Source organism: Oryctolagus cuniculus, chromosome 18, assembly GCF_964237555.1.
Source record: "Oryctolagus cuniculus chromosome 18, mOryCun1.1, whole genome shotgun sequence".
Lineage (NCBI taxonomy): Eukaryota > Metazoa > Chordata > Mammalia > Lagomorpha > Leporidae > Oryctolagus > Oryctolagus cuniculus.
The window spans coordinates 18,381,272-18,393,019 of NC_091449.1; the positions used below are offsets into that span (position 1 = coordinate 18,381,272).

The following is an 11,748-nucleotide window of genomic DNA, read 5'->3' on the forward strand; positions in this document are numbered from 1 at the left end:
TGAACAGACCTGGGGTCCCGTCCTGTCCTGTGCTGCTGTCGGGTGCTGCGTGAGCCCCTTCTTTGTCCCCACCTGGTGAGGCTGAAGGGGCACAGGAAGGGGCAGCAATGCTGCGGGCTGGACGCTGAGCCGCCGGGGCGGGGCTTGTGGGGGCGGGGCTGCAGTGCGCCCCGCCCCCCATGCGTGCCCTCCCCGCAGATGCTGAGCCCCACCTACAAGCAGCGCAACGAGGACTTCCGGAAACTGTTCAGCAAGCTGCCGGAGGCCGAGCGGCTCATCGTGGGTGAGGCCGGCGCCCCAGGCCCACCCGCGGCCCCCTGCCCCCCAGCGCTGCTGCCCGCTGACTTGGGTGTCCCATGTCTGTCCTCTCGCTCTCAGATTACTCCTGCGCCCTGCAGCGCGAGATCCTCCTCCAGGGCCGCCTCTATCTCTCTGAGAACTGGATCTGCTTCTACAGCAACATCTTCCGCTGGGAGACCACGGTGCGGGGCGGCGCGGGTGTGGCGGGGCGGCGCGGGTGTGGCGGGGTGGACCGGGCTCCGGCCGCTCTGACCTCTCCCTGCGCCCATAGATTTCCATCCAGCTGAAGGAGGTGACGTGTCTGAAGAAGGAGAAGACGGCCAAGCTGATCCCCAACGCCATCCAGATCTGTACGGAGAGCGAGAAGGTGGGCCGGAGGGGCCGCACTGACCCCGCCTCCTCCCTCCCGGGGGCCCGCCCTGGGCTGCTCTTGGGGCTGTCACCTGCTCTGTGTCTCGGCTTTGCCAGACTCTGCTCGGGACGGACACCGGTCAGATTCTCCTGGTGTCCGGGTCCTGATTCCCCGTCCCTCACGATCCCCCCCATCCCGGGATGCTGATTGGTGGTCACAGGATGGCCAAGTCACCCCTGAGGAAGGGGCAGGGCAGTGGGGAGCAGGACTTCTCAGCACACGTCTCTTTGTGTATCGCTGGCCAGGCGTGGATCAGCGGGTCACCTCCAGGACAGGGCCCAGGGCTCCCCGCATCGCAGCCCCACCCACCACAGGCTGACCCTGCCCGGGACTGTCCACAGTGTCACCACGGCGACCCCGGCCGGCGTCCCTCTGCTCAGGGCTGGCACGGGATCCGCGTGGTGCAGAATGAATGCAGGGAGGAGTGAACAGAGGGGTCAGGTAGCTGGGGGCCGAGGACGGAGCTGCCCGCCCATGCCCCTCTCTCCCCTACAGCATTTCTTCACCTCCTTTGGGGCCCGGGACCGCTGCTTCCTCCTCATCTTCCGCCTCTGGCAGAACGCGCTTCTGGAAAAGGTAGCCTTGGGTGAGGCCTGGGCTGGGGCGAGGAGTGGCTCCCCGGGGCCCCCGGCTCTTTGTGGGCACCAGGTCCTGTGCACCTGCAGCTTCCTACATAGCCGCCACCAGGGGGCAGGCAAGGGTTCCCGCCCCGGACCCCTGAGCAGAGTCCATGGCAGAGAATTGGTGTGAACCACTCACGGTTCGTCCCCGGCGCTGGGGCAAGGGAACCCCCCAGGTGGAAACAGGGAGGGCGGACGTCATTGCACGGGTCTGCCACCGCCGGCCATGGCTCCGCTCCTCCAGCTGTGCCATGCTGCCCCGTGTCCTGCCATGTCGGGGCTCTTATCCCTAGGGGTAGCTCCAGCCATGGCTGTTCCCAGGAGCAAAAATGCCGGAGGACCCCATTCAGGAGCCTGAGAGAGGGACAGTACAGGAGGTCAGGCCCCAGACACAAGGCCTGGAGGGGGCTTCCTAGCAGATGGGTAGCGAGGGGGCACTGGATCTGGCGCTAGAAGTCATGCTCAGGCTGCCCCCTGGTGGTAGCCAGAGGAACTGCTGCGGCTCAGGGATGGTGGGGCACCTGCTGGAGTGAGGCCAACCCTACCCCCTGCGTGCCCAGACGCTGAGTCCCCGTGAGCTCTGGCACCTGGTGCATCAGTGCTACGGCTCGGAGCTGGGCCTCACCAGCGAGGACGAGGACTACGTCTGCCCCTTGCAGCTGAACGGTCTCGGGTGAGTCAGAGGCTGGGGGTCGGGGGAGAGCCGGAGGGGCTGCCTGCAGTGCTGGGTGGACTGAGGTGGGTGTCCAAGGTCTGGGAGACCCTGGAAGGTTGGGGGGGGGGTCGCAAGCATCCAGCAGGGCTTCCATGTCCTTTCTACAGCAGCCCCAAGGAGGTGGGAGATGTGATTGCCCTGAGCGACATCGCCCCGACCACAGGGGCTGCTGACCGCAGCCAGGAACCAAGCCCTGTGGGTTCGCGCCGAGGCCGCGTCACCCCCAACCTTTCCCACGCCAGCAGCGATGCCGACCATGGGGTGAGCAGAGGATGCTGGGGTCAGAGCGGGAGACAGGGACAGACAGAAGGTTGTGAGCAGGAGGGGAGGTGGGCGGGGGGGCAGGGAGTGGGCTGGGGGGTGAGGAGGGTGGGGGGTGGAGGAACAGGTCAGAGATGGGCCGAGTGAAGAAGCAAAAGGGGCAGGAGGTGGGGCGATGGAGGCGGTACGCACAGGACAGACAGCCAGGGCAGGCAAGAAAGCCTCACATGCAAGTATCTAAAATGAGAGGCGAGGTAGGGACCAAGGGGAGCCCTCACCTGGTGGGCTCAGCTGTGAGTCCCTGCCCGGGGAGGCACAGGGCCCTCGGCCGGGACGCAGGTGGGCAAGGCTGGACGAGGCCTCTCTCTGCAGGCAGAGGAGGACAAGGAAGAGCCGACGGACAGCCAGCCAGACGCCCCGTCCAGCCAGACTGCCACTCCGCTGGCGGAACCCCCGAGCACAGAGCCCACCCCACCCAACGGGCCCGCCTCCCTGGGCCCCTTGGACCTGCTGCCCAGTGAGGAGCTCCTGACGGACACCAGTAACTCCTCCTCATCCACCGGGGAGGAAGGTGAGGCTGCTTCCATTACCTGCGACGTCGCTCACACCGGCGACGTCGCTCCCTTGGCCGGCTCAGGAGGCTGAAACCCCAAGGGCTGGGGCGCGGGGGTGGGGTGGAGGGGCGGACTTGTCCAACCCCAGCCACCCAGGTGGAAGTCTGTCAAACTGTCAGGCACACAGCTGCCAGGGTGAATAAGACGTAGACCTGGGAGGGCAGGGGCCTGGGTTCAAATCCCGGTCTCCTCTCTGGTCCTTGTCTTCCTCATTGAAAAATGATGTTAGCCGTGACGATGGGGTTGTCGCGTTGCCACGTGTAAATGGGTGCTGCACCTGTGTCAGGCTGAGAGGCCACAGCCTGGCCCCCGGCACACCTAGCACCGACCCAGCAAGCTTCTCCCAGTGCCTGCGGCAGCCGCCCCGGGCTTGGCTCCTATTGGTCCGACTTGGAGAATGAGCCAATCAGTGCCTGAGAGCCGCAAAGGCGCTCACGCCCACCCCGTCATCACCGCGACTCCCATTGGCTGGGCCTGGGGGTGTGTGCTGCTCCCAGAGCCGGGCCGTGGCGGCGGTGGCTGGGCCCTGGCGGGTGGCGGGGAGCCGGGTCTGCCCCTCCACCGCCAACGCCCGTCCCTTGCTGGCCCCCAGCCGACCTGGCCGCCCTGCTGCCCGACCTCTCGGGCCGGCTCCTCATCAACTCCGTCTTCCATGTGGGTGCTGAGCGGCTGCAGCAGATGCTGTTCTCAGACTCGCCCTTTCTCCAGGGCTTCCTGCAGCAGTGCAAGTTCACAGGTCAGGGGGCGGGGCCCGGCGGAGGGGCCCGGGGCACTGCTGCGGGGCGTGGGCACTGCTGCGCGGTGTGGCGCTGCCTCCTCCCTGCTGGGAGGGTGGGGTTCCGAGCTTGCTTCAGTGACGGGGCCCATGGTGACGGTCCTGCTGGGCAACGGGAGGGGGTGTGCAGAGGAGCAGCAGGCGTGCAAAGGCCCTGGGGCTGGAGGCAGACGCTGGAGAGGCCCCTTGGGGCCAGCCCTGTAGCGTGCTGTGGGTGAGGCTGCAGCCCTGGTGCGGAAGCAGCAGAGGGACCAATTGGAAAAGCAAGAGTGCTTGGTGTCCTGGAAGCCATAGAATATTCTAGAAAGAAAAGGCTTAGGGTCAGGCTTCACCAAGCTACTTCTGAACCAGATGTGGAGACCAAGGCCAGGCACCCCGGGGCGGGGGTGGGGGTGGGCGGCTGGGCAGGAGCAGCGCTCAGGAGAGCTGGGAGCAGCCGACAGCAGGGGAGGTAGGGCCAGGGCTCCAGTGGGGCCATCCCTGGGAGAGGGTCTCAGAGGGGCAGGTCTAGGGAGATAGCAATGCGCATGTGGGGCCGGGAAGCGAGGGGAAGCTGGGGGCTTCCAGGTAAAGTGTGTAGGGGGGTGGCAGGTCCCTGGGTCAGGTGCTCAGGAGCGGAGCCAGGACTGGTCCCAAGGGGGGAAACTGAGGCTGCATCTCAGGTTTCAGGCTCCTGGCAGGCAGGTGGTGCAGAGGGCAAGGCGGGACCAGAGGTGGGGTCTGGGACGCACGCCCCAGAGAGTGGAAACCGCAGCACGCGGGCACAGCACTGGGGAACGGCCACCTCACTCTGCTCCTCCCGTCCGCCCCCAGACGTGACCCTGAGCCCCTGGAGCGGGGACAACAAGTGCCACCAGCGCCGGGTGCTGACTTACACCATCCCCATCAGCAACCCGCTGGGCCCCAAGAGCGCCTCTGTGGTGGAGACACAGGTGGGCCGGGCGGGGCCGGGTCGGGGAGGGAGGGCAGGCAGGTAGGACTGCGGCGCGGGAGGTCCTGACCCCTCTGCCCTCGCCCCACAGACGCTGTTCCGGCGCGGCCCGCAGGCTGGCGGCTGCGTGGTGGACTCAGAGGTGCTAACTCACGGCATCCCCTACCAGGACTACTTCCACACCGCCCATCGCTACTGCATCCTGGGCCTGGCCCGGAACAAGGCCCGGCTCCGGTGAGCCGCGCCCGCCCCTCGCCCCACCCCCCACCCCAAGAGCGGAAGTGCTGGGCCCCGGGGCCCCTGGACTCTGGGACCCCTCCCCTCCTCATCCCCGCAGAGGGCGGTGTTGAACCGGGAGAGAGGGAGGGACCCCGGGTGCCAGTGAACACGCGTTCATCGGCTGCCAAGCATCTTGTGTGCGCCCAGCGCTGGGGGAGACCAGACAGACCCTGTCCCTGGGGAGCTCGTGTTCTGCTGGGGAACCAGTTAGCACTGGTGCCGGTGCAGGGCGTGCCGTGGCAATAAGGACTAGGGCACAGCGTGGGGCAGGGCTGGGGGCCCTCTGCAGCCCCGGCACAGCTGGGAAGCGGCACAGCTGGGAAGCGGGCGGGAGGGCTTTGATCTCGGGCTCTGTAAGCACGGCCTCCCAGCAGGCAGTGCCTGTGCCCACTACAGGGATGCCTGGTGCACAGTATCCCGAAGACCATAGAAAGCATCAATTCACGACGCGTCCATGACACAGGGAGACACCGTGGCTCAAACGGTTATATTCGGGAGCTCTGGAGTCTGAGCGCCTGGGACAAGAAGTCCTTTTAGGGCCACTACCAGCTGTCAGGCCGGGGGGAAGGGTTCTAAGGCTCACACGCCTTTTTAAAAACCAAACTTGCAGCGAGCAGTGAAGAGAACCCGCCTGCCAGCCCGGGATGTGGTCAGCAGCCCCTCTCCCCTGCCCCACCCCCTTCCCGTAGTCCAGCTCCTCTCCCGGGAGAATCAAGGTTGCTCCCGCCTCTCTGCCTTCGGGTAGGGTCTTCGTGACAAGGGCTGGCCGACTCACAGGCAGAGGTGACAGACGATCCTGCCCCCGGGGGCCGGTGCTGGGCGAGCCCCTGCAGACCTGGTCGGTCGCCACCTACGGCGGGGACCCGCTCGGTGCCAAACGCCCGCCACCAAGCGAGAGCAGGCGCGAAGCGCGCGAGGCCAGCAGGGGTTGGGCCGTTGGACCTCGCCCTTGGGCCTCCGTTGCGATGTCTTCGCGCCCTTGGCTCGCGCACCCTTCCCTCACCCACCTGGGGCTGAGCGCTGTGCCTCGCCTCGGAGTTGGCAGCCAGGACACCGCTCTGAGGTTCCGGACTCCGCGCCAAGGGACCCCATGGCGCACGCAGCTGCTGTCCACGGGCAACGGCCTCGGCGAGCTTCATACCCGCCTCCCGGGGCCACCGCGCTCCAGGTCCCCCTGACTGGCCATGCCCACCCGGCAGCTGCTGCACCGCTCCCTGGCCTGTCTTCCACCGGGGTTTCTGTCTCGCTGCTTAGCTTATGCGATCCAGGAGGCTCCAAGCTCCTCAGTGTTGGGCAGGACTCTCAGATGGAGCCAGCACTGGGCACTGGGAACTCCAAGAGGCTCGGCCATTCCGGACAGCTAAGATCTGTCATCCAGGGTGCAACCTGACCCTCCTCCATCACCACCCCGGCGAGAAAGAAGTTCCCCCTATGAGCTCCGTTCCATCCAGAGAACCTAGATGCCGGCCCAAAGAAGACTGAGCGAGCCCTGGGGAGGAGGAAGGGACAGCCGAAGATGGAGGACGGCCAAATAGTGACCCAAGCGTAGAAGCGCCCATCACATGCAGGCAATGGAGTGTGCCATCAGCATCTTCCAGGGAAGTGACCCGATGCTTTTTCCTTGCTCTGGGGGCCTGGGCCTCTGCAGGAAACCTGCATTCCTTCCAACCACCCAGGAGCCACGGGGAGTAAGAAGGCGAAGTTGTCCCCTGTGAGCTCAGGCGTCAGAAGTCGTGCCTTCCCCAGCTCATGGAGCCGGCCCTGCTGGGGGGCTCCTGTCTCTTGTTGTTGTTGTTGTTGTTGTTTTTTTTTTGACAGGCAGAGTTAGATAGTGAGAGAGAGAGAGAGAGAGAGAGAGAGAGAGAGAGAAAGGTCTTCCTTCCGTTGGTTCACCCCCAAAGTGGCTGCTATGGCAGGCGCGCTGCGCTGATCCAAAGCCAGGAGCCAGGTGCTTCTCCTGGTCTCCCATGGGGTGCAGGGCCCAAGCACTTGGGCCATCCTCCATTGCACTCCTGGGCCACAGCAGAGAACTGGACTGGAAGAGGAGCAACCAGGACAGAATCCAGTGCCCCAACTGGGACTAGAACCCAGGGTGCCGGTGCCACAGGCGGAGGATTAGCCTAGTGAGCCGCGGCACCAGCCGGCTCCTGCCTCTTTAGGAGAGTGGTGCAGGGACTTTGGGATCCAGCCACAATGGGTTCAGAAAGTTTAGCCAAGGAAAAGTTCCTGAAGGCCATTGGTCCAGTTCTCCAACCCCACTGAAGACAGAGGAGAGGAAGGGATGAAGGCTACAGATGTGCTGTCAAACAAAATCTCCACCCACTCCTGCCAGATGCGGGCTCTGTTAACAAAATTCCTCTGCCCCTGTACCAACCCCATGCCATATGCTGATCCTGAAATGATGGGATGAGACACTCAATCCTTATTTTTTTTTTCTTTTTGCTGTTCTGGCCATTTCTTTCTTGAAGTTCAGTATTTTTTTTTTTTAAGAATTCCACTTTCAAGTGGAAATAGAGCCCATTTGAATTCTGGTCCTTTCACTACAAGTCTTTACTCTGATCTTCAAAGTATCTTACTGTCGGGAGAAATTAAAACTCGGATGTGTTCTGATGGACAACCGAAGACCAGAGGAGAAAGCAGCTGTTTCCGTTTTCTCCAAGTCTACCACCCGCAGAACTGAGTCCTCCACCCCTATGGATATGGAGTCCCTCTCTTTTCCTTACAGATTCCTTGAGTCGCTGCCACAAATTCCCGTCTTCACCAGTGAGCTCAGCACGGCCTCTGTGGTCACTGTCACCAGTGCAGCCAGACTCTGTGGACTCGGCCAAGTGTGATTTGGTAAGCCACATGGAAGCCAATCCCCACTCACAGGCACCCACCTTCGGGTGTCCACGGTGACCCCCTGTGAGCTTCCCCCATTCGCCAGGGCCAGGCCAGCTGGAGCAGACACCCCCTACCAAGGCCACCAGTCCACCTGGTTTTATGCTCAGCAGCCCCAGCCAATTTTTAAAATATATTTTAAAAGATTTATTCATTTGAAAGTCGAAGTTACACTAAGAAAAGGAGAGACAGAGCGCATGAGTGAGCTTCCATCCCCTGGTTCATTCCCCAGATGGCTGCAATGGCCCTAAGGCTGGGCCATACTGAGGCCAGGAGCCAAGAGCTTCTTCTAGGTCTCCCACATGGGTGGCAGGGGCCCAAGCTCCTGGGCCATCTTCTGTTGCTTTTCCCAAATACATCAGCAGGGAGCTGGACGGGAAGTGGAGTAACGGGGAATCCGCCGTTGTCCATGTGGGATGCTGGCATCGTCGTCCCAGGAGGCAGCTTTATGCGCTACACCACAACAGCAGCCCCTTCGTAGTCTTTAACTCCTTATCCTCTTTGGGCCTACACTAGTACGTTATTGTTTTCAACAATAAGGAATGCAAGTGGCTTCTTGGTACCCCACTACCTTTCCCCAAACCTCTCCCGTCCACCCCAGAAAATCCTTGGAAGATGGCTTCTACTTCACCCTCAGGCATGAGCTCTCTGAAGGCGTCTGCTCTGAGCCTGGAACTTCTGACCTGGAACACGTGCGGCCTCCTCTCAGCTGGTCCTCAGAATAAACGCACAGATCCGACGTCCATTAGATACAGCGAGGCGTAATTGGTGGTGGCCATATCGGTCCTGTGGTTGTTAGCGGAGAGGCTACTCTTCCCCTCCCTTGTCCTTCTGCGTCTGCCTGCAAGATGATGAGCCCCTCGTGCCAGCACCTGAAAGGGTAGGCACGTGTCAGATGGCATGTCAGGGGCTGTGGCCAGGCCCCTTATTGTAGATAAGGGAAAACCAGGAAGCTTAGGCTAAATTAAAAACAAAAATTAAAGAATGAAAACTCATCGTGGAAGAAAAGAGACAGAAAGTGAAGTCACTTGCCCCCAACCATTCAGCTTTTCCCACGAAAAGGTCATGCTGCTTAGGGCTCAGCCTAGTACTGCCGGATTTTAAAAGTGAACCAGGAGGTCGCGGGCTGTTCAAAGACGGGTGCATCCCGGCCACTGCACCGTTTTGTGAGAAGAAGAAGGCAGGGGTTCCAGCCCCGGCCGCATCAGCCCCTAATGCATCTGCCCCGAGTCGCGGGCGACTTCCGCCCCAGCCAATTTTAAAACCTCCCTTTGAGCCAGGAACCACCCCTCGGCTGAAATCCTGGGGTCCTGATGGACAGCAACGGAGAGCTACTCTGTCCGGTGTCCTGTTTTCTGGCCCACCTGCCACGGATTCCACAGTCACCTTCACTCGAGTAGGCAGCCGCTCTTCAGACTGCGAAGTCAGGGTTGGCTTTGACTCTGATGAAACCATTGTGGATATGCCACACCCATTTCCCAGTAGGCTGGCTTCGCACCTCCCCCTAAGAGCTTTTCCAGCTCGTTCCCTTTGGGTAACCTGGCAGGCTCCGCACAGTGCCCGTACCCAGTGACAGCTTAAATGGTTCTACAATGACTCAAAGGCGAAACCATGAGCTGGAACAGAGGGGCTGACAAAGGCGATGGCGAGAAGCTGACAGAAAACAGAAGTAGGTGACTGAAACAGGACCAGAACCATCCTGGCCACTTGGTCTAAATAAACAGATTTGACTGGCTTTGCCAAAATACAGTAAATTTAGTTTTGTTTTTTTATTTGACAGATAGAGTTAGACAGTGAGAGAGAGAGAGACAGAGAGAAAGTTCTTCCTTTTTCCATTGGTTCACCCCCAAAATGGCCACTACAGCCGGCGCTACACCGATCCGAAGCCAGGAGCCAGGTGCTTCCTCCCGGTCTCCCATGCAGGGGAAGGTGCCAAGCACTTGGGCCATCCTCCACTGCCTTCCTGGGCCACAGCAGAGAGCTGGACTGGAAGAGGAGCAACCAAGACTAGAACCCAGGACCTACATGGGATGCCGGCGCCGCAGGCAGAGGATTAACCAAGTGAGCCACAGCGCCGGCCCCAGTAAATTCAGTTTCTAGTGAAACTCCAGATAACATGCAGAACACTGCTCAGGCACTCATTTATCCATTAGCCAACTTACTGAGTACCGAGGATGCGCTTGGGACAATTTTAAGTGCAGCATCGATTACAGAAAGGAAAACTTCCTGCCTTAATCATGCCTACATCCTATTTGGAGGGGAGAGCACAAGCAAGTAACGTAATCAAGAAGTAGATTATTTCATAGATCAGCCAGTAACCAGTGCCGTAGAGAACAAAGCAACTCGTGGGGAATTGAGTTTGGGGATGGGGAGAAGCATGGGTTTCAGGTTTCACACTGAATGGACAGGGCAAGCCTCACTAAGGTGAGATTTAAGCGAAGTCTAGAAGGTGGCAGTTGAGTGAGCCACAGAGTTAGTCAGTGGAAGGGCAATCCAGTCATGGCAAAGGCCCAAGGGGGGCCACTTGGTGCCCTCAGGGAATGGTCCTTGAAGCCAACGGGGATGGAACGAAGTCAAGGAGAGGAGGGGGCTCAGAGAGAGGACAGAGCAGAGGCTGTGCAGGCTTTGAAGGAAGCCAGGAGAAAGCTGCCCCCTCCTGAGAGTTGGGGATGAGAGATGGGTGGCTGGGGGCGAGCCCGGAAGCAAGGAGAGCCATCAGGAGGCTGAGGCCATGGTCCAGGGGAGGGATCGTGGCGGACTCGGTGAGAGTGATGGGGACCCTCTCTGGCTGCTACAGTTTGACTGTGTCCTCTAGATTTCATGCATTGGACACACAGTCCCCTAAGTCATGTGTTCATGGTGTCTGACAGGTGCGTCATGGAGAGGTGCGTGGGCCATGAGATTCTGCCTTCTTGAACGTCTTAATTCACTCATGGACTGAGGGAGCCAGGGACTGAGAGAGCCGTGGGCTCTCCAGGGAGGGACTTTGCAATAACAGCAAACTATCTCTCTGACTTGCTCCATCTCGCCGCGTGATGCCTGCCACCATGACACAGGGAAAAGGTCAGGTGGTGAGCAGTCGCCAGTGCACACTCTGGGCCTGCCCAGCCTCCAGACCCAGAAGCCAGACCAACCTCTGTTCTTCATAAATGACCCAGTCTGTGGTGTCCAGCCAGAGCAACAGAATCCCTGAAGTGACCACAGTTACTAAGCACAGAATCGGGCCCATAAATAGTGTTCCTCGTCCTCAGTGAGAAAAAATTCAGGTGCATTTCCTGCCTCTCAGAGGTAGCCTGTGTTCAAGCCCCAGTTTGCACGGGGTCTTTACTGGTGCTCCCACCACCCCTGTCTCCCATACCACAGATGGCCCAAGTGCTTGGGCCCCAGCACTCACATTAGAGACCCATATGGAGTTCTAGGCTCCTGGCTTCAGTCAGACCCAGCCTTGGCCACTGGGCCATTTGGGGAGTGAATCAGTAGATGGAAGATTCTCTCTCTCTCTCTCTCTCTCTCTTTTTCTCTAACTCTGCCTTTCAAATAAATAAGTATTTAAAAAACAAATAGAATTAGATCACCCATCAATCCATCAGAGGACAAGGGCCCACTTGCTGGCTGCAGTCCAGGGTTGATTTCCCCCAATATGCTGCAGGATCACAGTTACTGGAACTCTCGCCTGTGGTGAATGAGATGAGCTACATATGTATGGGGGTAACAAAGGCTCTTGAACTTGAAAAATACATGAGAAATGGCAACTTTAAGGACTGTATAACTGGTTAGTTTTCTGTAACCTCCATAGAATACCTAAAGAAAACAAATGGTTAGACTTTAAAATAAATGAACTCAGAGAATGTTAGCAAAGCCAGAAAGCTCCCTTGTTTAAGGTATTCTCACCCTGCAGCAAGAGAGCAGGCTTCACTGAAAACTACTGACGAGGTGCAGTTATAATGCAGTAGAGCTTCTG

The 11,748-nt window shown here is 60.0% G+C and overlaps 1 protein-coding gene and 1 long non-coding RNA gene across 17 annotated transcripts in view; one reads left to right on the forward strand and one right to left on the reverse strand.

Moving 5' to 3' along the window:
- Window positions 1-11,748, reverse strand: part of LOC138846475 (uncharacterized) — a 73,698-nt gene that overhangs the window by 60,575 nt on the left and 1,375 nt on the right. The window lies entirely within an intron of this gene.
- Window positions 1-11,748, forward strand: part of LOC103347224 (protein Aster-A) — a 31,541-nt gene that overhangs the window by 8,580 nt on the left and 11,213 nt on the right. For 3 of the 10 annotated variants that reach the window (XM_070062294.1, XM_070062295.1, XM_070062299.1), the window contains exons 5-15: window positions 199-283; window positions 379-482; window positions 572-667; window positions 1,208-1,288; window positions 1,893-2,005; window positions 2,155-2,308; window positions 2,681-2,879; window positions 3,515-3,658; window positions 4,511-4,629; window positions 4,720-4,862; window positions 7,633-7,745. In XM_070062294.1, coding sequence (XP_069918395.1) covers window positions 199-283; window positions 379-482; window positions 572-667; window positions 1,208-1,288; window positions 1,893-2,005; window positions 2,155-2,308; window positions 2,681-2,879; window positions 3,515-3,658; window positions 4,511-4,629; window positions 4,720-4,862; window positions 7,633-7,741 — 1,347 coding nt within the window. In that variant the 3' untranslated portion in view covers window positions 7,742-7,745. Of the gene's footprint in view, window positions 1-198; window positions 284-378; window positions 483-571; window positions 668-1,207; window positions 1,289-1,892; window positions 2,006-2,154; window positions 2,309-2,680; window positions 2,880-3,514; window positions 3,659-4,510; window positions 4,630-4,719; window positions 4,863-6,285; window positions 9,542-11,748 lie in introns of those variants that run through there. The other 7 variants (XM_070062298.1, XM_070062297.1, XR_011383947.1 and 4 more) reach the window with 6 other exon arrangements.